Source organism: Rhipicephalus microplus, chromosome 9 (genome assembly GCF_043290135.1).
Source record: "Rhipicephalus microplus isolate Deutch F79 chromosome 9, USDA_Rmic, whole genome shotgun sequence".
NCBI classification, from domain to species: Eukaryota; Metazoa; Arthropoda; class Arachnida; order Ixodida; family Ixodidae; genus Rhipicephalus; species Rhipicephalus microplus.
In genome coordinates this window covers 90,751,121-90,777,034 of record NC_134708.1, presented here as the reverse complement: position 1 = coordinate 90,777,034, position 25,914 = coordinate 90,751,121, and the positions used below count along the sequence as shown (strand labels likewise).

At 43.6% G+C, this 25,914-nt stretch overlaps 1 protein-coding gene across 2 annotated transcripts in view; it reads right to left on the bottom strand.

The window, feature by feature from the left end:
- Positions 1-1,455: 1,455 nt before the first annotated feature.
- LOC142771394 (uncharacterized) overlaps positions 1,456-25,914 on the bottom strand; it is a 40,135-nt gene continuing 15,676 nt past the window's right edge. The window contains exons 4-5 of one of the 2 annotated variants that reach the window (XM_075872870.1): positions 8,868-8,951; positions 1,456-1,629 (exon numbers count right to left, since the gene is read on the bottom strand). In XM_075872870.1, the coding sequence (XP_075728985.1) occupies positions 1,484-1,629; positions 8,868-8,951 (230 nt within the window). In that variant the 3' untranslated portion in view covers positions 1,456-1,483. The remainder of the gene's footprint in view (positions 1,630-8,867; positions 8,952-25,914) is intronic. The other variant, XM_075872871.1, reaches the window with a different exon arrangement.

Here is a 25,914-nt window from a genome sequence, read left to right as displayed (position 1 = left end):
CTTTATGTCCACGAAAGTGCATCAAATCTTCATCGTAGGACTTTTCAAGCATGGTAGTCAGAGATGACACTTTAAAGGACTTAGGTGCCATGTAATGCCCTACACTTGCTCGATCAAAATGATTTTACCGAAAACGGGTCACCACTACACAGCGTGGGAACACTTTTTGTGCAGAGCGGCGCGTGCCGTCTCGTTTGTATCCTCTGCAAGTCTACCCACGCCAGTGCATGCAGCGCCCCAAGCGGCATCGGCGCACTTTGGAGACCGGTTTCAGCGGCCGCTTTTCACACCTTCCCAATCTAGCCACCCTAACAGCGGTGCTACATAGAGTAATTTCAGCCACGCAGCGCACCGCACATGAAAACAGCACGGCGTCTTGGCGCGGCTCCTTATTTCAACAAAATGAGGCGGCTGTCTTTTTGTTCCGGCGGCCGCGGTAAAAGAGTAGCCCACCGAAAGCAACAATGTGCAAGTTACCCAATACGCCTCGAACCATCTTAACGTTCGTAAGGTAGCCAAGAGACTAATGTGTCATTAGTTGTGATTCTCTGGACAGGCGGGGTACCCGATGCACATCTGTAAGTTATTATGTGCAGTTTGTGCTGGTTATGACAATGCTGAACTGTAGCTGAGGTTCTTATAATGGGTTTGAAGCATCCAGCTACCCACTTGTTGCGCCGGTCGCTTGTGCGATGTCGGGTGGTTGTTATTGCACTCTTCAACGACGCTACGTGAAAACAACTTTTGCTGTAACAAATAAGAGCACCAAATACCATCACTACCACCAGATAAAACAGAATGGCCGCTATCCAATAGCTTGGCGGTGGGTGGTAGGAAAGATTAGCACCGGCCAATAGTTTTACTGTTGCCCAGCTTGACGCCGCATCACTGCCTTCGAAAACGAGGTTTAGGGCGGAGAACCCCACTGTGAAATGCGTCAATGCTTGATTCATGATGATAATCAGTTTGAAAAGCTAAATTTTCTAAACTCTTTCTGAGTTCAATTTTCTTGTTTGCCACTGGAGTAGTTACGGACACCAGTGGTGGTGGCGGCAGTGGACAACCTATCTTACTGCCACTGCCGCTGTTACCTGATAACAGCGCTCACTGTAAAAAATCTGAAAGGTTCTATCATGCATTCGCCTAAGACAACGCTATGGCAAAAGCCATCTATTCTGGCTAATTAGTTCTCATCTCCATCATCGGTGTAGACACGTTCTAAGTTTTTGCGAGAATATGAGCGCGGCGTGTTGGAGCAAGCGTTTCGAGTGATAGATTTTTTAATGGCCTCTCTGAGTGTGAAAATAGACACATTACGGATATTTCAGTTTCTAAAAAGAAACAGAGTTTAACGAACAACGTAACGCTGTAAGCTTTGTCGGCTATTATCGTTTACACCATGATTGGTATTAACGCAGTTTAGGTGAAAGTTAGCTAGATGCTTGAAAACCTTCATAAAATCAACATATTTTTATTTCTCCGATCAGATTATTTGCTGGCACTCAGGAGTGTAGACAGTGAAAGATGGCTGATATCCTTTAATGCGGCTAAAATATTGAGGACAGCTTGGGCGAGGTCTTGTAGTTATCGATGAATTCGTTACTCGAAGATCGTAATATACGATATCCCCTAGAATGGAACAAAATGTTAATTGCAAAAACTGTGAAGAAAAAAACACATGCATGTGACATGCACTGAGGCTGTGCACTGCTTATGTTTCCCTCGGCTTCTAACGTTCTGTTTCATCGAAACGGGCATCAATCTGCCCTCCCAATGTACAATTCGAAATATATAGGATTATAAAAATTTGTACAAGTGTACACGACAGACACGTGAGCTGATAGTAAAACGAATGACATTGATCATTTACGTATATTGGGATAATTTTCAGACTGGAGCATCCAAAAGACACGACAAAATATTGAGGGATGCTGTAGTGGAGTGCTCCTCCAACTTCAAAAACTAGTACTTCTTTGACATGCACCTAACTGCAGGGCTAAAACCACAGGGCTCAAGCTGTTTCGTGTCGGTGGAAAGTACGGCCACAGCAACCGGGGTTCCATCCCATGAACTTTGCATATGCTTACCCAAAGTTTACGGTCGTACTTTCCTTAAGCATTACTAAGGCCCCGCCGTGGGGGTCTAGTGGCTAAGGTACTCGGCTGCTGAGCCGCAGGTCGCGGGTTTGAGTCCCGGCTGTGGTGGCTGCAAATTTCGATGGAGGCGGAAATGGTGTAGGCTCGTGTGCTCAGATTTAGGTGCACGTTAAAGAACCCCAAGTGGTCGAAATTTCCGGAGCCCTCCACTACGGCGTCTCTCATAATCATATGGGGGTTTTGGGACATTAAATCCCACATATCATCATCATACTTTGGCAGGACCTTAAGCAATAGGTACTCGGAAGGGTTCGCATTGTTTTTTTCTAAAAGGAGCGTGCATGTATAGTGATGTTTTCACTTAGAGTTTACCCGTTCTTAAATTTCGCTTTTTCTTAGTTGTCACGTTGTATCAAACAAAACAAAGTCATCGAGCCTGGCAGCAGTTTTGTGTGGCTTTCCGATTGCTAAGTGGACAAGTACATGAAATGTTTGGGGAATGTGCTTTAAACTGCAGCTGTCATTTGTCAGAGTCTACAATTGGCGTTGGCCACGGCGTCGTTGCAATTGGTGTTCGAGTGGCAAACTCAGACTCACATCGCGCGTTGAGTTCACCTGAGTGGAGAATAATTCCAGAGCTTGAGACCAAGCGAGTTCGCTCGAGAAATTTCTTGGGGAGTCTGCGTCCGAGTCCGTCGTAGTGAAGTCTCATCTTTTGCTATCTTGTGAGTGGCGCAGTACAGGCTGTGAAAAAGCCAACGCGTCTTACACTCCACGCACAGCGTTCTCTTAATACTCAGTCAGACAATAAATTGAAGTATGCCGCCGGTAAATGCTTTTCATTGAGTGTCCTGAGCCAAGGCTCGGAAACGTAGAAGCCGGAATGTACGGGTTCCTTCGTCACCAGAAGTTATATGCTACTCTCCATGGCACTGTCGGTCCCTCAGCTGAAGAAGAAAGTCCTTGGTTCAGCGACTACGCTAATGTACGCCTTTGATGTTCTTAACCACCTGCGTGAAAAATTAAAAATGAGTAAACGGCTGCACGCATGCTTGCATAACTGAGTACCAAGGTCGTAGCCAGAAGGTAGCACAGTGAGCCCGTGCCCCCATTCCTCACCCACCAGAAATTTTATTCGCTATGTCATAGAAAGCCAAAAATGACCATTTCAAGTAGGTGCCTTTCACAAAATCAAAACGATGTCCCCCCCCCCCCAACCTGCAAAAAAAAAATTTCTGGCTACGCATCTGCTGAGTATTTTTGTGTGGTATTACGTTCCCTAATAGAAAATTGGCTGTAAGAATCTCGCACAGAATTTTTGTAGACATTCCGATTGCTCTTTTCTTAAGTCATTTGTATTAAAAGACCGACGATTACTCTCCACAATAATGAAACATAAAACACAATCACACAAATGATGTAGGAAAGGGCGTGAAAACTTAGTTAGACAGCTTATAGCAAAAATATGATTTCGGGAATGCGTTAAGTAATTATGAACTCTGCACATCAAATATTTTTGTCCGAGGAAGTACACACACAAAAAAGAAGGCGAGATAAAACGAAGAACCGCAACGACCAGCGTGAGGTGGCTCCCATGTTATTTTGTGTGTGTGGTTGCTGCGATAAATCATTTATTTTGCACAGACAAAAAACCCAAACTACCACAATAATCAGTGCCCTACGTGACATATATTCCTACGCAAATGAAAGCGTACATGGCTAATATTTACCGAGCTTTAGCCTACCTAATTTTCCGCATGTGTGCTGATAAGCGCGTCGAAACTTTTAAGCTATGCATTTTCAACGGCCTGGTTTTTGTATGTAAGTATTTTAATAATTTTTACAAGGCTTTTGTGCAAGTAGAGTTGCGAAAATAACTGTTATAACTTTGCGAGTCGCATGAAACATACCGACTTGCATTGCATGTAAAGGCACACAGAGCCTTCTCACACTCGAAATTGCTTTACGTGAGACATTTCTGATAATGTGTAGACCTCGATGGAGGCGGAAATGTTGTAGGCCCGTGCGCTCAGATTTGGGTGCACGTTAAAGAACCCCAGGTGGTCGAAACTTCCGGAGCCCTCCACTACGGCGTCTCTCATATTCTTATGGTGGTTTTGGGACGTTAAACCCCACATATCAATCAATCAATCATAATGTGTAGACCCAGGAATTTGCCTTACACGTACGTGCCCTGAGTATTACCGACTTCAGCACTGAATTCAACCGATTTGTTAGTTTTGAGATTACACTTGCGTGTACAATAGGCCATCGGGCAGACAACTACTTGCAGACAGTCTATGGTACGAGAGAAACATCCGTACTCTCGATGATGCGGAAGTGACTGTGTTGTGTGATTGTGAAGCGTCTGGTCTGTTAATGCCCCAAATTACTTAGGTGTCGCTAATAGATTAAATACTATAGACAACGGTAGTAGAAGACAATGGTCGCCGGGGAGCTTACTTTTGTGGCAGGCACAAGCTAATCAACCAATAAACAAAGAAGCTAAAGAAGGTGAAGGTGACACTTTTTGAGGGTTTTTATAGCAGTGTAGTAATTATGCTTCAAATACGAATAAAAACTGGCCCCGTATCTGCATGTAATCTGCAAATGTCGTGGAAAGACGATAGTCTTGCGTGTGGAGAGAGTGAGCAAAACACTTATTGGATTTTCTGCGCAATAAAGTCTGTGAATGGTGTTCCGGAGGCGCTCGTTAGAGTGCCTCGAGCGTGAAGCGGAGGCGAACGAGTGCATCAAGTCACGTCACACGTGAGAAATGAGCGCCATTTGGCAGTCTTAATTAAAAAACAAAGCGCGTAGCCCTGAGACGGGCGTGCGCGCCCGTCTCAGAGGTGATAAGGTGTAGAACGCAAGGCGGTGGGTAGGTGCCACCACCGTATCGTCTTAGCAAAGCGGTAAAAACACTGGCTTCTTCGTGCTAGCGTTGCATGGTCAGCGCAGCGTGATAAGCGTTACGGTCCTTAGAATAACTTACGTATGCCTTTTCTAGTATAAGACAAACATGCAGAATATATACATGTTGTTATGGTGCCTCAGATATGCACAATAATTGCTGTTTAATTGACAATCACACACGTATGTACGCTGATTCTTGAGCAACAATGGTGGGCGCTGCGGATGGGGTGGGCCGTTCGGGGTATCGTCTGGTGCTGTTTAGAGTGCCCGGTTCGTGGTAACGGTGGACAAAACGGACAAAATTACAGACAGAAAGACATAAAGACAGACAGACAGACAGACAGACAGACAGACCAAAGTTTTTGCGTCGAAGGTCCCCAAGAAAGTTTAACGTCCTTAAAAAGTGGACGCCAAGTAAACACCTGCTTCAGCATCCGTACGCTGCAAGCTTAGACTGTGGACAGCTCCTGGTGGTCATTGTTTTTTCAATGCTAATTGCAAGCCTCTTTTTGCGGGATTGCCTCTTTTTACGGGCTTTTAAATGTCACGGGGCATACCGAAGACAAAAAGGCACGCTTTATGAGAGGCCTTGAATAGCTAAACCTTGGCCTGTTGTTACAGAGGCACTAAAGGCATAGTCAATGTTGATTGCTGAAATAGTGGTCCGAAAACCTCGTAGTGCTACTTTTCTGCCAAGGAAGTGCATAACTTTAAATAAAGTGATGTTGTAGGGGTCTGATTTCCTTCAGCGCAGATCAGGTCCCCCGCCTGAACACGGTTCGTTCTGTTGCCGTGCACATCTGCCTCGCCTTTATTGCGCCGTCACCGATGCTAGTAGCAGCAAAGCGAAAATAGCGGGAGCCACAGCTGCAATAAAGCCAATTGAAAAATTAACTGCCGTGGCCTCTGAGGAGGTCGGCGTACTTCGTTCAACTAGCAGCATTAGATGGCGCCACCTGTTGAGCTTAACCAAGCGAAAGTTGAACTTTTGAACCACTCGTGCCATTCACCATTGATACTCCCGGTGGTTCTTTTTTCTATGAATTAAACAGAAACGGACAAAAGCATTTTTAATGTCGTTTGAAGCATGGAATTATTTTTCACTGCATCTAGTTCGATGACTAATGACTAATTGCAGTCGGTCAGTCATGATTTTATCGGGATCATATCTAAAATATCGTAGTTATGGAGACCATCATGTAGTATATTTAGCCTAATTTCTGGGTAAGTGGAACGCTGCTGTTAATACTATTGGAGCTTAAGACATTGTCATACGATTGGCTTTCTCTCTGTCATGAATCCTTATTTGCCTTAGGTTTTCCTGCTAAGAAACTTTTCAAGTATGAATTTGATTGTAAAATCATGGACCTTCTTCACTCTTATTTTGGGGTGCAGGGAATAGTTCCTTAGCATAAAATGGCCGCTCTTCTGATACAAAACCTATATTGTCTGTCATTTCACATGAAGGTATTCTCGACTCATTTGTCTAACTTTTATATAAATGACATTTGAAATAATAATAAAACTATGAAATTCTAAGTTTTTACAAACGACCCGACTTTGCTCTTTCCCAGTGCTGTATTATCTCGCATAATCAAAAGGGTAGAAAAAAAATATTATAGCTCGGTGAGCAAATCACCACAAGGTAATAAAAGTAATACTACCATTAGTAAGCTAAAATTTTCTAGCCATAATACTGGCGTATGGTTAGCGATGCAGTTTTAGTGAATAAAGGCGCATTCATTAAAATCATTTTTAGCCTGACTAGGCCCACTGTCGGGCAAAGGCCTATACCATGTTCGACCAATCAACCCGGTTCTGTGATTTCTGCCGGCACGTTATGACTGCAAACTTATATATCTCATCGAAATGATAGACCAAGTTGATGCATTTAAAATACTTGGCATAATGTTTTGAAAAACAAAGTCTTGGGGGCTATCACAATATATACGTAGCAAAAAAGTTACCTACGATTCTAAAAACACATTTCTTAACAGACAACATTTACCCTCGCCGGGTAAACTCCTCACTTTTAACTCGCTGATTTTACTCATGCGTAACCCATAAAACACACAAGCCTTGCGGCGTTGGGTTATCCCTCGAAATCGCTTGTTTGCAAGCACTTTGAATTATGAATTTCCTGTCTGTATTATCTGCACCTGTACATGGCATACAACTCAGAAATTAAGAATTGCGGTCATTTCCGAGGTAGCTTAGCCTGCTGAGAAACCAGAACGCAGATATACTCAGTTCACCACCAAGAAGCTTGGGAAGTACCGTAATGTCGAACTAATGACGGGACACAGCTGTTTTAACACAACCTTCCCAATTTAATAATCTTCTGTTGTAGCATTACCCCTACACAGACAAGATCTTCCACAAACCAAGTGCATACTTGTTGTTCAAATGTTTCATGATTGTACTTGTTTTAATAGTTTGCCTGTTTATTAGTATGCCTGTTTCACACAGTAAATTATCCATTTTAGGAATGATTGTTTCTTCACAAATCAACGCACGTTACGTTGTTTCCAGCTGTAGAAATTCAATCCTGAGTTTCTAAGTTGGAATAGTTTTTTTTATTTAATATAGTTGTCGCGGTGTATTAGTAATGCATAATTTCAATAAAAATTTATTACACTGTTGCTGAATATTCCTTTGTCATCTTTTCATTATTGTTTTTATTAGCCAGGTTTATCTAAACTACAAATTACCATGTCGCTGTATCTGTTGCTGTTTAGTCATTACGTGCAGCACACTGTGCTGTAAATGCGCCAGAGTATACATCCAGCAACTGGCAGCTGAAGATAGTTAAGCTGCTTGTCAGCGTTTTACAGCGAAAACTGTTATGAGATAACAACTCAGGTCACGTGCGGTTGTCCGCCGTCACCGCTGGTGTCCGTAACCACATCGTAAGAATTTAGAAAAAAAGAAACCTAGTACCACTGACACATTGGGATTCAAACTTCAGTTTGCTGGTTGCCAACCCAGTATTCTGCCACTGAGCCACGCCAGCACTTCGGACTTGTTGGTAATCTTGCCTTATACAGGCTTGATGTCGGGAAAGCAATCGCGTTAAAACGACTTACGAAGCGTTTTAAAACAGCAAAAGAATAACCAGTCATCGCACAATGTGAATAGCGTAACGAGTGTGCCGTCAAATGCTCCAACCCCTTACAAAAGCTTGTTCTTGTTCTACTATTCGCTGTGGTGCATACCCGCCTCAGGCATGATTCTTCGTCGTTGTCAGCCACTGCACAAAATTCCTTCCAGGTGTTAAGCGGATATCACGATTCTCCAAATGACAAAAAATTGTATAGCGAATCACAGCCTACTACCCTAAAATCATTATTAATAATGCCTTAGTGGGTATCAAGCAAGTGTGCTTGAAGCAGTAACCCCATGAGTGTTTAGAAAAGGCTACGAAAGTTCCAGCTTTCGCTGTGACTGTGCGGCGCCTTCCGCGCAGGCCTGGCGTTTTTTTTAATGTTATTCAGCCTTCCCCATGTCGACGAAAACTGAAAGACTTGTTAACATTCATAAATAATTGAATTGCTGTGATCGTGATGTTCAGTCCAGGTAAATGCGTGAGAACCTCCTGCCTCTCTACATAAACCAAGGCCTTCAATTTTCAAGGCGGAAAAATACCTTCACTAGTATGTGTAACTGTCGCGGTTGCCTGTGCGCACGAGTGTAGACTCGTGCCCTCAGTTGGAGTTTCATGTTTTAAATAAATTGTCAGTCGGAGACCCTGCTGTCATCTTGTACTTGTGTTTGGTTGCCTACACAGTTTCATTTAGTTCAGAGAATAATGAAATATAGCATTACTATATAAATGCTTAAAGTATGAACACGTACAGTCCACTAGTGACTCGACCTTGAAAACGGCGCATGATCTGTCTGGATCCATGAAAACCATTGTTTCAGTGCATAAAAATGTGTCTGAAAATTAAAAAGAGGAAATTCATATATATACAAGTGCTTACACTTTTATGTAACTCAAGCATGAAATAAAGACTCTAATTACAGCTTTCACTACGAGCCTCATTATTCATCTCGGCAAAGTGGCTGAATAAATAGTTTTTTCTAACTACTTACTCTTTAAACAAGTCAAACTCTCAAGGAGGCGGTGTATCATTGCTAATTGCTGATGACGTTGACGGTCAGATCCTTGATTGTTGCACTGTGCTTTCACCTGACTATAAAATATGGGCACTATGGACTGATAAGCATGTGTTTGCTGTGAGCTATAAACCCCCTACTGGTGACATACCATTGTTTATAAAATTCTATGAGCAATTTCTTGCATATATCGTTCAACAGCATAATTCAAAAGCGCTAATAGCTAGTGGAGACTCCAATATTGATATGTAGTCAATAATCTGAATCTTTCAATACGATTTTATTATCGAACAGTTTTACCAACTTTATAAACATGCCTACCAGGGTAACATTCGAAGGTCAGTCAACCATGGATTTATAATCACCAATTTCTCGCAGTACACTATCTAATCTGGTGTCATATCTTGTTCTGTCAGTGATCACTTGCCAGTATTTTTTGTGTGCTAAAATACGTAGGTTAAAAGGAAAACATTTCTCTGCAATGTATTACCAAGCAATTTCATAGAAATATTTACGATCTTTTTTGACTCCTTGCTGAAAGCTGAATGGGATGTCATAACTGAAATTACCGATGCTAGTGAAGCCTACAATAGGTTTATTGATATACTCTCTGTCATATATCACCTAAACGTTTCTTCCAAAACACCTAGAAAAGTAGAAAAATCAGGAAGGCTTGGGTGACGTCTGAACTACACGAGGAAATAAAAATCAGGGACAAGTTGCAGAAACGTTTTCTTTACACACAATCAGCAGATGACGTCGCCATACTCAAAAAATACCGAAACAAACCGACTACAAACTTACGTGATGCAAGCACAACGTAATACTCATCCCTATTGGTCATTAAAAGCCGCAATTACAGTCCCTTATGGTTGAGGCTAAACAGAGTTTTAAATCGCAATGAGTGCCACAAAGATTTACAGCATTTGTAAATCAATGGTAAAGAGTTATCAGGTGTTGAACTGACCAATGCATTTAATATTTTTACAGATATTGCACGCGCTCAAGTTAAGCCTCCTCAGGCGAGTAAATACGCTTGCAGTAATAGCCAGAATACAATATTCCTTGAACCAGACACGGCTCACGAAGTTGTCTCAATGATATAAAGAATAAAAAATAGCACTAGTTGCGACATTCAAGGTTTTCAGGTGTACCAAATTGAAGATGCAGTTGAAATCATTGCTCCTATACTCGCTCATATTTTTAATGTGTGTGCAATCGGGAATTTTTTCTGAAATAATGCAGTCGGCGAAAGTAACCATTCTGTATAAAAAAGGAGATCGAAATAATCCGGAAATTTAGAGGCCGCTATTTGTTTTGCCAATCTTTTCAAAGATATTCGAAAACGTTTTGCATTCTAGAATAGCAATTTTCAATGTAAAACATAACCGGCTAACACAATACCAGTTTGGATTTCGTAAGAATAAATCAGATGAATTGGCACTAGCACAACAGAAAGAATATATATTGACAGGGTTAGAAAATAGGGCTACAGTCATTGGTATTTTCATTGACTTTTCAAAAGCTTTTGATTTGTTGACCATAAAATTCTAGTAGGAATAGGCTACTTCGTTATTCAAGGACCCACTTTATTTCTAATCAAATCCTACTTATCTAACAGAACCCAAATTGAGAAAATCAACACCTTTACTTCTAAGGTAAGATCTGTCCATTGCGGTGTACCACAAGGAAGTAGCTTTGCGCCTCTACTTTTAAGTATTTATAGAACGATATTATCAATATTACCCTGAGGCAAAGTTCATTGTTTACGCGGATGACATGAGCATATTTTTCACTGGCAATGTAATTGATGATCATATAAATCAATGTAACATTACAATGAAAAATCTAGAGAAGTGGTCTGCAATAAATCTAATGAAAATAAATCTGGGCGGCACAAAAACAGTCATAACCAGGAAGAAGAACAAGCGCATAACTCCACATCAAGACATTTCGTTACATTCTCGAAGTATTGAAATTACCGAAAAGTTCAAATGTTTGGGTGTTATCTCTTCCACCAACATGTCTTGGGATAATCATGGTAATTACGTCCTACGTAAAGCAAGCAAAATCCCAGGGGTGGTATGTAGCTGACGCTTCATTCTTCCCACATGTGTTAAACTCTTACTATTTGATTCAATTTTTAATCACATTTAAGCTTTTGTCAAATAGTATGGGTAACACATAAAACACTAATGTAGAATGTATTCTCCGGTTACAAAAAAAGAGTATCTCCGACACGCATACAACGCTTCTTACACAGCATCGACAATAACTTTTTTTAAGAATTCGGGCGTGATTCCTGCACATAATCTGTACCAATATTGTTTGAGTCACATATATAGACAAGATGACTATCGGAACATAAAGAGCCTATGTAATCTTGCCCAACTTTTAAGAAAAGCTCCACGTTACGGCACCAGACACTTAGAGGAGGGGTTAATACCAACACCGCCTTCAAACTACGGAAAATAAACGCTCCACTACACAATACCTACACTACTAAATAGCTATCAATCGATGCAGTTTGAACTTCTTACGGCCTCTTTCAAATATCTAAAAAGGATGCGTGCGGTTTCGTCATCGATTCGTGTGCCATACAGACACGTTTTTGATTTTGTTGCCTTTTAAGAGGCAAGTGTGTGTTGAAATATATTAAAGGATTTTATGCCCCTGTATGCATAAATGCACGAGTGTCTGGCTTTGTGTTTGTATAGGTATGTAAACGTGCAAGAGTATATAAGTATTTTAATAGCATGTATTGAGTTTGTATGTAATATTGCAGCAGTGCCGGATACTTAGGATTGTAGGCTAGTCAAGCTGTCCCGAGACGGCTTTTTTACTGCAATCCCCCCCCCCCCATCTGTATCTCACAAACATGGCAAATAAACTTACTATTATGTGACAGACCGTGCTAACAGAAAAATGAAATTTTCATTAGGTAATTGTATATTCCTTTTCTCGGCTACTTAGTCGTGATTGTTTATTCTACTAAATGGCCCTATTAAAATTTACAAACAAGTGATAAATGGGTTTATGGTTCGTACAGGAAATGCGACGGTGTACACAGTTTTAAAGGAAGCTGGAAAATGGCTTTTTTAGGCATTCATGTGAATGTAGTTAACACGGTCGAGTAAAGACACACACACACACACACACACACACACATATATATATATATATATATATATATATATATATATATATATAGTCCAGTCGATCCTGCGTGAGAGGTCACAACGTGGTTTATTTCGACGTTTCGGCCTAGAGTTTCGGCGACGAACTTACGCGGCATACTAACATCATCAAAGATTACCCTCGCCACTTTTTCTGGTTGTCATCTACGCAACAAACCCCGTTGCAAAGTATGCAACCATATCAAGAAGACAACTTTGGTTAAGAGTACAGCATCAAACATTTATTGGAAAATTAAAGGGGATTTTGACTGCGACACAAGCAACAATGTGTACATGCTTGAATGCTGTGTGTGCAAACTCCAATACATCAGACATGCCGAAACGCCCTTTAGACTGCACTTTGATAACCTAAGTCACATGCCACAAGCTCACCCAATCTACCTTTGTCTATGCACGTTAACATTCCTGATCACTCAATCAATAAACTAACTGCTACTATACTAAAATCAGGTTTCTCTTCACACTATGATAGGGAACTGCACGAGTAATATTTGATACACAAGTTCAATGCAATCTTATCCGGTATAAATTAAAATCCAGGCAAACTGACGTTTCTTTCAGCGCAGAACTAAGTCCTAATTTCATCACAGTCTGTTCATAATCACTGTACACGAAGATTTTCAGTACACGTTTTCGGTGCAATGAATTTCTTGACTTTATGTTATCGATTCTCTTTGTGCCCCATGAAATTCTTAGTAACGCATCTTGTTTTATTCGAAGGTTTTCTACTATACGCTTGTGTTTTGTGCGCGTTATTAGCTGTATGGGTTTGATAGCTTTATTTTTTGTTTGTAGATATTACCATAGTTTTCAAACTGCTATTTATGTGATAAACTTGATGTAATCACCATTCATGCATTCTCATATTTTTATTTCGACATTGATTTGACATTCTCTGCTCACTGCTCATTACTCGCCACATCGCAGTAGATAGTGTGTGAAAGTGATAGTTCACGTAAAAGGGGATTTTGATATTGTCACGTAAAAGTGAGGGTAGCCCGAAGACAGGAGACCGGGAGGTTAGTAGAAATAGAAGGAGATCCGTTTATTTGGCGGACTTGTGTTCACTAAAGGAAAACAGACACACCGGCTTAGCGGGAGGCGAACAGCGGGTTCGACGGCTGTCGGGTAACAGAAATGTCCCACTGGAACGCAAGGCGCGTTCGACGGCCGTCGGGTAACAGAAATGTCCCACTGGAACGCAAGGCGCGTTCGACGGCCGTCGGGTAACAGAAATGTCCCACTGGAACGCAAGGCGCGTTCACCATCCGAGCTACAGTCGCCGTAGCGTCTGGCACTATCTCGTTATCAACGAATGGTCGACGTGCGGGCCATGATCTTCGCAGATGAGTCGCGGTGCATCCTGGACCACGATAAGGCTACGTGCTGGCGGTATCGGCATGCGCAACAATATCCGCAATACGCCTTGCGGCATTGCTCTCCTCCTCAACGTAAGCATCAACCCGATGCTTTGTTTAAAATAAAACTAAAACAAAAGGACAGCCTGTGCGAAAGTAAATGGCAAATAAGCATGAATAACGCACACATAAACAAAACAAGAGATGCAAACAGGGAGCCTCCTTTAGCGCGCATGATAGGGCTTCAAACGGGCGACGTGTACCACTTCTTGTCGTGCGCGGCGTCGCTGGGATGAGCTAGCCCCATCAGGGACCACTTCATAGTCCACTTCACCCACTTGATGGATGACTTTGTATGGGCCGAAATAACGGCGCATGAGTTTTTCGCTTAATCCTCGGTGGCGAACGGGCGTCCAAACCCAGACTTTGTCACCGCGCCTGTATGTTAAATCGCGTCTCCGCAGGTTGTAGCGTCTTGCGTCGTTTCGCTGTTGGTCTTTTATGCGCAGACGAGCAAGCTGCCGGGCTTCTTCTGCGCGCTGAAGGTAGGCGGCCACGTCTAGGTTGTTTTCATCGGTGACATTAGGCAGCATGGCGTCCAGGGTAGTAACGGCATCCCTCCCATGGCCGAGATTAAATGGTGTCATTTATGTGGTCTCCTGCACCGCGGTGTTGTAGGCGAAGACCACGTAAGGCAGAATTAAGTCCCAGGTCTTGTGTTTTGTGTCCACGTACATAGCGAGCATATCGGCAATTGTCTTGTTCAAGCGTTCCGTGAGACCATTTGTCTGCGGATGGTACGCAGTTGTTCTTCGGTGATCTGTATGACTGTAATGTAAGATTGCCTGAGTAAGATCAGCCGTAAACGCTGTTCCCCTGTCTGTTATTAGTACCTCAGGTGCGCCATGACGGAGGAGAATTGATTCGACAAAAAATTTGGCAACTTCTATGGCTGTGCCGTTCGGGAAGGCCTTAGCTTCAGCGTATCGGGTTAGGTAATCAGTGGCCACTATGATCCACCTGTTACCGGATGTTGACGTAGGGAAAGGTCCCAGCAGGTCCATACCAATCTGTTGGAATGGTCTCGACGGGGGTTCAATTGGCTTGAGAAATCCAGCTGGTTTTGTTGGAGGCCTCTTCCGGCACTGACATTCGCGGCAACTCTTGACGTACCGCACAACATCTGAGGAGAGGCGGGGCCAGTAGTATCGTTCTTGAATTCTGTGGAGTGTGCGTGTAAAACCGAGGTGGCCTGCAGTGGGTTCGTCATGTAACGCTTGTAAAATTTCTTCTCTGAGGCTGCTTGGGACGACAAAAAGGTAAGCTGCCTTATTCGGTGCGAAGTTCTTTTTAGCTACCACCCCGTTTTGCACATAGAAGGAGGATATCCCACGCTTGAACAGTGCAGGCGGTATGGAGGCCTTTCCTTCGATGTAGTTGATCAACTGTTGTACGATCGGGTCTGAGCGCTGCTGTAATGCAAAGGTGCTGCTGCTGATAGGCCCAAGAAAGGCATCGTCGTCTTCATGGCTTGGTGGTGCGCCGACAGGGGCTCTTGAGAGGCAGTCTGCGTCGGAGTGCTTACGACCAGATGTGTGGACTACCTTCACGTCAAACTCCTGAAGCCGTAGGCTCCATCGAGCGAGGCGGCCAGAAGGGTCTTTCAAACTGGCCAACCAGCACAACGCATGATGGTCCGTTACGACCTTGAAGGGTCTGCCATATAAGTATGGGCGGAATTTCGAGGTGGCCCATACTATCGCAAGACACTCCTTCTCAGACGTGGAATAGTTCACTTCCGCTTTCGACAGTGAGCGGCTTGCATACGCGATGACGCGCTCGCAGCCCTTGTGCTTCTGAACGAGAACGGCACCTAAGCCGATGCTGCTGGCGTCTGTATGTATCTCTGTTTCGGCATTTCCATCAAAGTGACCCAGCACAGGCGGCGACTGTAAACGTTGTTGAAGTTCTTTGAATGCCTCACGTTGCTCAGCTTTCCATTCGAAAGGGGTGTCCGACTTGGTGAGCTGCGTCAAAGGGGCAGCAATGTGTGAGAAGTTCTTGACGAAGCTTCGGTAATAGGCGCACAGTCCTAAGAATCGGCGCACTGCTCTCTTATCTTACGGTTGAGGAAACTGTGCGATAGCGGCTGTCTTCTCGGGATCTGGTCTTACGTCATCTTTGCTTATAACATGGCCAAGGAACTGTAGTTCTTCATAGGCAAAATGACATTTTTCTTGCTTCAGTGTCAGCCCCGATGACTTAATTGCGTCCAGTACCGTCCGGAGCCTTTTCAGGTGGTCGCTTAGGTTGGAGGCGAAGATGACCACATCGTCCAGGTATACGAGACATATTTGCCACTTGAGACCTGCCAGTACTGTGTCCATTAGACGCTGGAAGGTTGCTGGAGCAGAACAAAGTCCAAATGGCATCACTTTGAACTCATACAATCCATCCGGCGTGATGAAGGCGGTCTTTTCTCGGTCTTTTTCATCAACCTGAATTTGCCAAAACCCTGTCTTCAGATCAATGGACGAGAAGTACCTTGCATCACTAAGACGATCTAGGGTATCGTCGATCCTTGGTACAGGGTACACGTCCTTCTTAGTTACAGTATTCAACCGTCGGTAATCGACGCAAAACCAAAGACTTCCGTCTTTCTTTTTGACAAGGACGACTGGTGCCGCCCATGGGCTTTTCGATGGCTGAACTACATCATCGTGTAACATTTCCTCAACTTGCTCTCGGATGGCCTGACGTTCACGTGCCGACACACGATAAGGGCTTTGATGGAGAGGGCGGATGTCTTCTTGTGTTATGATTCGATGCTTTGCCAGAGAAGTGTGTCGGACCTGTGAAGAAGTGGCGAAACAGTCGTCATAACGTCGAAGGAGGTTCTGGAACAGTTGCTGCTTGCATTGAGGCAAGGAAGGGTTAATGTCGAATGACAGCTGCGAGTTGTGCGTCTGTGGGGTGATGGTCGCTGGATTCGAGAGGGCGAGGGTGTCACTGACTTCCGCGATTTCATCGAGAAAGGCAATGGTCGTGCCTTTGGCCAGGTGACGGTGTTCTTGGCTGAAATTTGTTAGCAGCACTGGGCCCTGTCCATTCCGGAAGTCCGCAATGCCTCTTGCGATTGCGATATCACGGCCAAGCAAAAGCTGTATGTTACCTTCGACGACGCCATGAGCATTTTCGGCAGTACCAGTGGTTACGGGAATTAGGGTCGTTGATCGGGGTGGTACGCTCACGTAATTCTCGAGCACACGGAGGGCTGCGCGATTATGTGGTGCCGAGTATGAATTTATGGCTTCATCCGAGGAAAGTTTGATGGATCTGGACGCCAGGTCAATAACCGCGTGAGGTAGAGTCAAGAAGTCCATGCCGACAATGACGTCACGGGAGCACTGTGGGAGCACCGAGAAAGTGGCAAGGCATGTGTGACCATCGAATGTCACCCTTTCAGTACATCACCCCGATGGGGTGAGGAGGTGGCCTCCCGCTGTGCGGATCTGCGGGCCGTCCCAAGCCGTCTTAACCTTCTTCAGTTGTGCTGTCAATGGCCCGCTGATGACCGAGTAGTCAGCTCCTGTGTCAATCAAGGCAGTTACCGGGTGGCCGTCGATAGATAATTCTAAATCGGTGGCACGTGGGCTGGAGGTGCGCGTTCATTTTGGGTTCGGGTCACGGCTTCGTCTTGTTGCTTCGTTTTGCTTCGTCTCGCGGCTTGGGTTGTTGTGCGTTGTCGTCGTCGTAGATGATGTGCTGTCGTCATATATGGTCGTCGGTGGAGGGTCTTCAGCTTTTCCTCTTGAAGCAACCTCACCTCCAAAGGTTGCTGGTTTTAGTTTCCCCTACGAGGGCTTGGGGACCTTCTTCGTTCGTTGTTGCTGCGGTTCGGTGACGTGAAGCGTGGGGATGGCGGTGATGGAGAACGGCTGGACAAGTACTCTGTATGGAGCAAGTAGTCTTCGATTGCCGGAGGTCGTTGTCCAGGGCGTGGCCGTGGTGCCTGAGATGAGAAGCCATGCAGTCCCATCCGCCTGTAGGGGCAGTGTCGAAGAATGTGGCCGGCCTCACCGCAGTGAAAGCATAGGGGACGGTCATCGGGAGTTCTCCAGGTGTCGCATTTTCTTTGGATCGGGCGTCTCTCGTATGTAGGGTGGGCGGGTAAGGGCGGACGGCTACTTGGGGCTGCAGCGTACCGTCGAGGACTGGGCTCGTTTCGTCGGGGTTTCCTAGTGTTCACTGCAGCGGCGTAAGTCAATGCTTCGGCCTCTGTTCGAGTCATCGCTGATGAAGAACGAAGCGCCTGCTGAACTTCATCACGCACTATGTCCAAGAGAGATGCTTCTTGGGGGGGCTGGGGGGTAGGAGGTAGCAATCGGCGTAGTTCTTCATTAACCACTTCTCGATTAGCTTCCCGCAGATCGTTGGTGGTTAGCACACCTCGAATCGGTTCCTAGTAGAGCGAGCTGAGCTGAAACGGGCGGTTGTATTGCCGAGTCCGGGCGTCCAAGGTCCTTTCTATGGTGAGCGCTTCTTCAGTAAAGTCGGCGACTGTTTTAGAAGGGTTCCTTATGAGACCGGCGAAAAGCGACTCCTTCACCCCTCGCATTAGGTATCCGACCTTTTTGTCTTCGGTTATGTCTTGGTCCGCTCGCCTAAAAAGACGTTTCATTTCTTCGACGTACACGTTTAGGGTCTCATTGGGCTGTTGGGTCCTCAACTCTAGCAGCAGCTGGGCCCTTTCTTTTCGCATGATGCTGGTGAAGGTCCTGAGCAACTCGTTCTTCAGAAATTCCCAGGTGGTCAGTGTGATCTCATGGTTTTCATACCACGTTTTGGCGGGGCCGTCCAGGGATGAAAAGTGGATGAAAAAATTACCAGCTGTGAGCAGCTGGTAATTTTTTCATCCACTTTTCTTTCTTGTTTCTTCTTATTTACAATCCATTGGTTCTAATAACTTCCCCTGTACATTCTTTGGCATTACTGTCTGTTATATCTCATTAATATTGTGTTAAAACACGGAAATACGAGCCCTTAGGTATACACTTCTCTCCCTTATTTCATTGAACGAGGGTCTCATACTGGCAGACTTGGTGTGTTTAGGTTGTATAAGAGGGACAATTAATCAGCTGCCCGCTCATAATAAGTTCACGTGCTACGTGACGCCAAACATGCGAATAAGAGTGTTTTCACACTCGTTGTTTGGCTTATAGATGGCGCTGACTGTCACTCCTACTTCTAAATTCACATATAAACCCCAAAAAGTGGACTGAGGGACGGCCGCTGTGATAGCTCAGTGGTTAGAGCATCGAACGCGTTATTCGAAGGTCGTAGGTTCGATTCCTGCTCACAGCTGGTAATTTTTTCATCCACTTTTCTTTCTTCTTTCTTCTGATTTACATTCCATTGGTTCTAATAACTTCCCCTGTACATTCTTTGGCATTACTGTCTGTTATATCTCATTATTATTGTGTTAAAACACGGAAATACGAGCCCTTAGGTATAGACTTCTCTCCCTTATTTCATTGAACGAGGGTCTCGTACTGGCAGACTTGGTCTGTTTAGGTTGTATAAAAGGGACAATTATTCAGCTGCCCGCTCATAGTAAGTTCACGTGCTACGTGACGCCAAACATGCGAATAAGAGTGTTTTCACACTCGTTGTTTGGCTTATAGATGGCGCTGACTGTCACTCCTACTTCTAAATTCACATATAAACCCCAAAAAGTGGATGGAGGGACGGCCGCTGTGATAGCTCAGTGGTTAGAGCATCGAACGCGTTATTCGAAGGTCGTAGGTTCGTTTCCTGCTCACAGCTGGTAATTTTTTCATCCACTTTTCTTTTTTCTTTCTTCTTATTTACATTCCATTGGTTCTAATAACTTCCCCTGTACATTCCTTGGCATTACTGTCTGTTATATCTCATTAATATTGTGTTAAAACACGGAAATACGAGCCCTTAGGTATACAATTCTCTCCCTTATTTTATATATATATATATATATATATATATATATATATGCGCCTTTTTATTCAAGGGTACATTAAACAAAAGAATGTACAATATTGTGAAAAAGTAGTGGATAAGGCTTGAACCTACTCCAGTCGTTTTGGTAAATTAACAATGTATTTTGAAAAAAAGAATCTGCATTTCCCAAACAATGGTGGGAATAGGAAGTTTGCGCCCGGCCTTTATAATAAAACTTCTTGTAGCACCAGGTATTCTAACTAACGTGACCACAGACTTAAGTTGCGGCGGCTAAGGAAAGCCTAAACTAACTTTTTAATCATTCAATACGGGTGCTCTAGCCATAAAAGCAATTAGAGTATTTCTTGTGAAGCCACTATTGCCGCTTTGTGATTTTGAAAATTGACTGTGTGGTGATTGTTTGGCAGTATTCAAACTCGATGAAAGTCACGAGGGAAACGGAAACCGATGAGCCGAACAGCTTAACTTGAAGGTGAGCAGTACGTCGTTATTGTTCGCATCATACATGACCCTCAATTTTTTTTCTGCATTAGGTAATATGTTTGTGCAGTGCCCGCTGTACCCTTCGGTACAACTACGAGCGAAGCCAGTGAATGACTTCTGTTAAGATTCACTTTCATTCTGAACATCTGGGGAGAGCATAGGAGCTGTCTGCGGCGTTCTTGCTTCGGTTTCGCCGGCGAGTGAAGTCAAACTGCAGCAACCCGATAAAGCCCTCCGTGATTGAAAATCTCAAGGTGAAAATGGCCTCTACATGAAAGAAACTCCACTCCTTTCACTTGATATGACCTCACCTTGCAATATTCAAAACCTGAGTCAACTAAATGTTTAGGCATTGTTGTAATTTACACATGTAGTCATAAAAACACGTCTGCAGACCTAGACAAGTATATATGAAGGTAGCAAACAATTTCACGTTGGCTTTGGTTTTGATCATTTTGGAACTTTCTTTGTTTTTGCGGCCTGAAAAATAGTGTGCACGTATGTAGGTCAAGATATTGACTAGACTGAACAGTTTGTATAACTTAAAATAGTAATACCCGTGGTATTAATAATAATGGTAATATTCACTATTATTATCAAGTTCCTCAATTTCACGAACTCTCGAAACGATTTCAGGTAAAAGCCGCTTGACCCACAAGCAACTTCGCGCAGACATGCGCTTATCGCTGCGACCCTTTCAGCGATGTCATACATATTTAGGAATATAAATAGAAATTGAACGAACTACATATTCAGAATTAGTGTCACTGAAGAGTCACACAAGCATCAAATATAGATAAAAAGCTCCCTCTGCCTGTACATTTGTTGTTTTATTTGTACAATTGCGTGTCTCACTCTTTACTAGTTTTCTGCTTTTCATTTCGCTTCTTCTCAACATGGCTTCTCTTTACCAGCCTTTTATAATGTATTACCTAACTACAGAACAACGACGACAATGACGTTACAGCGGCAGAAGCACGGCAGCACTCATCCGGCAGTAACATCTCAATGAAGACGCCTTACCGCACGTAAATCCATGGTGCGAAAAAAAGAGAAAAAAACGGAAAGGCCATGTGAACAGACGGTGCCATAACCCGGAGCTGAGAGCACGTGTTGGTCTGGCCGGACGACAAAATTCGGGAGTCCAACACTGCCAGAGCTACTTAGTTGGACGTCAACGTCCAAAGGACTCCGCGAACGACACGTCTTCCGATTTGGCGCTTTATGGACGTAGACCCTACGACAACCCGCCTGACCTTTCTCGGCTATGAATGGCGACGCTGGCAAGAATATCAAGTCGATCTACAACCCGTAAGCTCGACGTTATTTTTGTTTGTTTAGGTGACTTCAATAGACGTTTCGCTTGTTCATTCTCGTATTGCACTTTTGCATTTGTCTCGTATCTGCTTTTTTGTTTGAATATATGGTTACGAGGCTTTTGCGCTGGACTAGGAGGAGGAAGAATATCTCTTAGCAGCTTTAAACTGGCACGTACACAGGGCTGGTCCGACGACGGAACCGCTCAGTCAATTCCGCGGAGAATAAAAAAATATCGCACACTAATTTCTGTCCAGTGGCCATTATTTCCATGTTAGAACATGATTTTTTGTTAGTCACCTTTGAAAAATAGCTTCAGTCTCAGGAGAAGAAATTGTGTTAAGCTTTGGCGCATCAGGTTTGGGATACTGCCATAGGCACGTCATGTGTAATTTCATTCAAGCTACCAAAGAGGTACCATTAAGGTTTTGCCTTTAGATATATTTTGTTATTGAAAGTGCTAAAACTTCACTAAATACTTCAAAATTGTTCTGATCCCGTCTTCACGGCAGTCCATTATAGGAGGTCTAAAGAATATAACTTATAGTCTTAATTTTTTGTGACACGTGTTATTGCTATTTACCTTTTTCATATCTCCTAACATTTTAGAATAACCTGTCAAATTTTCAACTACTCATTCTTGGCCAATACATCAAAGGGGGGCGTGGTATCAATTTTGAAAGACAAACAAACAAACAAGCTTTTGTCTTTTGCTCTCTCGCCATGCGAGCCATCTGTTAAACAAAGCGCAAGCCCCAACTTCGAACTAAACAAAGTTGTGGAGGTGCTGTGTAAGACTATAAACGAAGGAACCACTACCCTTCGATCTTCGACGAAGTCGTCACCTTTCCAGCCTGCATCCTTCTTTGCCCACCATGTCCCACATCCCAGATGTTCAGAACATACACCCAACACTACTTAGCAGCAACTCAAGGAAACGCGGCTCTTCTCAGGTAAGGCAATGAAGGGCGTGTAGGAGTGGCTCAAGCATAAAATGTGGGTAAGACACTACAATAAAAGCGATGCTGCGTCCCAACTGTCACGCGTGTTTTTCTACCTCAGTGATGTTGCCTCGTTTTGTACGAGAACTATGAAGATATATTGTACACATGAGAATGCTTCCTTTAGGAGATCAAAAAGTGTTTTTCTAACTCAGCTGCAAAAAGAATTGAGCTGAACAGGCACTTGCACAAAGCGCCCAGCTACCTGGTCGTACCTGCATTTTGTATACGCAAGAAAGTTTGGGGCGGTGTAGACGTTCTGATCCCAGCATCTCTCAAGAAGACATGGTGAGCATTCGCCGGAGGGAATTGCAGATGTGTACAGCTTTTTTATCAGCAGAGAAAGCCTGACTTCAGCGTCTGATGTTGTACGGCCCTTTCCCATGGTCGAAACTTTGAAGCTACCAAGATTAGCGCCATAGTGAAATTGTCAGGTAAAGGTCAGCTCCGTGGCCAGTATAGAAGTGGTATGAACTGTTGACATTGCAGGAACTATTTATCAGATTGTTCGGGAAAAGTTGCTCAGACATGGAGAAATGACACGTGAATGGGTTGCTGCCATGTTCCCGTCCTATTTTCCACAAGACACTGCTGCTTCACAGCTTGCAGATTTCGAACAGCCGCTTTTGAACGCAGGAAATGTTGAATGTGCCCGGCGCGTTCAGCTGTGAAGTCCGGCTCTTTATAAGTGATCACAGGGTCATCAGCATTGTCGTTCCGAACGCTGATACCAACTACGGCTCCAGTGATTTCCTTTTGCATTATTAATTGCTTAGGATCTTCTATATACCAGTTTTCTTGAACCCACTTCATAAATCCATGCTTATGAACGGTCTATAAATCTTGACCCAAAAGCATGTATTCAAACTCATGTGCTACTTTTTAGAATTTCATGAATAAAAGTGCATGCTCTAATGCGAATGGCTGAATGAAATTACCGCACGTGCTAGAGAAATTGATCCTTGTGGATGGTTACGTGAGTGAGCACGAGTGGAACGAATTCGAGAAATATAATATGCTAGCGGGTTTAAGGGATCTACCCATGTGTTTTGATATAAATAGACAGGGCTATCATTAAAGGTATATTTGCTGAATTTTTAGTTCAAGACACGTGCATCAGAGCATCTAGATCTCTAACAAGCACCTCAAAATGATGATGATATATGGGTTTTAATGGCGCAAGGGGTCATACTTGGCCAAATAACGCCATGAAAAATGTTGATAAAATGGCAATGATGCATGATTTGAAGCAATACGTACAGGATATGCACTATGATACTGTTTCGTGGCTGTAAAGAGGCCTATAATTCCTCACGTGGAAGTTGGTTGAAACATACAAGATTTATTGTCATGGAAGTGACGTGAAATGTGTGTAGCGGAAGTAAAATACAGTTTTCGTAGTGATAAAACTAGATTGAGGGGATGAGATTAGCACCAATTCCTCGTGAATGCACGCCCTTGAGCCCAAGGGCAGCGAGGCAGGTGCTGTCTTTATTGGAACCACAGCATCCTCGACCTCTGTACAGAGGTCGTGCTACGGATCACCTCGGAATATGAAATGAAAGCTACATATATTTTTTATAAACATGAACAGCAATTTAGGCTTAAAACAATGATCTCTACCGATGAACATAACTGAATGTAGTGGAATTGCTGATGGTAAGGTAGTAAAAAGTGGTTTTTTCTTAGAAAATCTAGCTCATTGCACTGAACAAGTATATGAAAAACCGTAAGCGGTTCACCACATCTCTCACAGATGGCTTCCCCAGAAGCACTCAACAAATATGCATATGCGCTTGGCGCGTGTCTTATTTGTAATCCGGTGAGCGTCGCTTGTGTGCAGAGTGATCGGGATACTGGTGGTCCATTTCCAAATCTCAGGTTTGTTACATGTAATTTGTTTTCTGTTTGTCTATCTGATAGCCGCAGCAAGCACGCCCTGAGCTCCCGTGGAAGGAAAAGCTTCAGGTCAAGAGCAGGGACAGCTAAGGATGTACTAGGAGCAGCGTTGTTTTGGGCAGATGCTGCAAGTTGATCCGCCAAGACATTCCCCCTGATCTCACTGTGTCCTGGCACTCAGCACACTACTACATGGTATTTGAGTGTGTCGATCGTACACAAAAAGTCTGTAAAGCGACAACAAGGCAAGGTCTTTATATTTTTGCATGAATTTTAAAGCTTTTAGGACGCTGAAAGGATCCGTGTATATATAACTGCGCGTTGTAATTTTGATTCCTGAATCTGCTTAACAACCATAAGTATCCCATTGGCTTCTGCAGTGATGATGCTTGAATTAGGGTGCAGAGCACCAGAATCACGAAAGGATGGACTAACGGTAGCATAGGACACACCAATACAAGACTTTGATGGATCTGTAAAATATTGATAACAAGAGTATTTCAGCTGCGATTCGAGAAACTATGCACATATACGTCCAAAAGAAGCGTATTTGGTTACTTCAACAAAGGATAAATCACACTCTATAAGCTGCCACTCACGGCGGCGGATATGCTGCGCGAGCCATTAGATAGTTTTCAAAAGGCGGTACTCCAGTTTCTTCAGTTAGACCTCTCACGCGAACTGAGAAGGGTCATCTCACCGAGAGATGGCGGTCAAAAAGAACAGAACTAAACAAATCATTATTTGTGGTGTGGAGGCGTTGCTTATCCGAGTGTACTTTCAAATAATACTAAAATGATATATAGGATTTCCGAAGGTGGAACGATCAGCCATTGGACTCTACATAGAGACTTTCTCCAGGGCTAGTGCGGAAAGCACCCCTAGAAAGGCGTATGCCAAGATTAAGGACAAAATCCAGAATATTCAATGCGCTCGGTGTCGCAGACTGATAGACTATGGCTCCGTAGTCTAGGCGTGTGCGTATAATGCCTTTATAGCTATTCATCAGGCACTTCCTTCGCCATGTTGCTGACAGCAGTTTGAGGATGTTCATTGTTTTGAGGCACTTGTTTTTTATGAACTTGATGTCCGTTATAAATGTGAGCTTCAATTCAATATTTAACCTAGAAATCTATGCTTAGCCTCTACAGGTATTCGTTGCTCAAGGAGCTCAATTTCAGGATTTAGGTGGAGGCCTCCATTCCTCGAAAACAGAACACAGGTGCTCTTCTGAGGATTCATCCCTAACCCGTTATTATCTGCCTATTTAGCCAACTTGTTAAATTCAAGCTGGACCTGCCATTCAAAAATCGCTAATTTGGAAGATTTTAAATCCTATTTGGACGTCGTCCACATATGTGCAATACAACATATTGCGTGGGATGCAAAGGTGCAGTGAGTTGATTTTAATGATGAAAAGCGTGCAGCTAAGTGCACCACCTTGTGGTACCTCAGTTTGCTGCATGAATGATCGTGACACGGCATTTCCAACCCGAACCCGGAACCTGCGGTTAGTCAGATAACTTTCTTT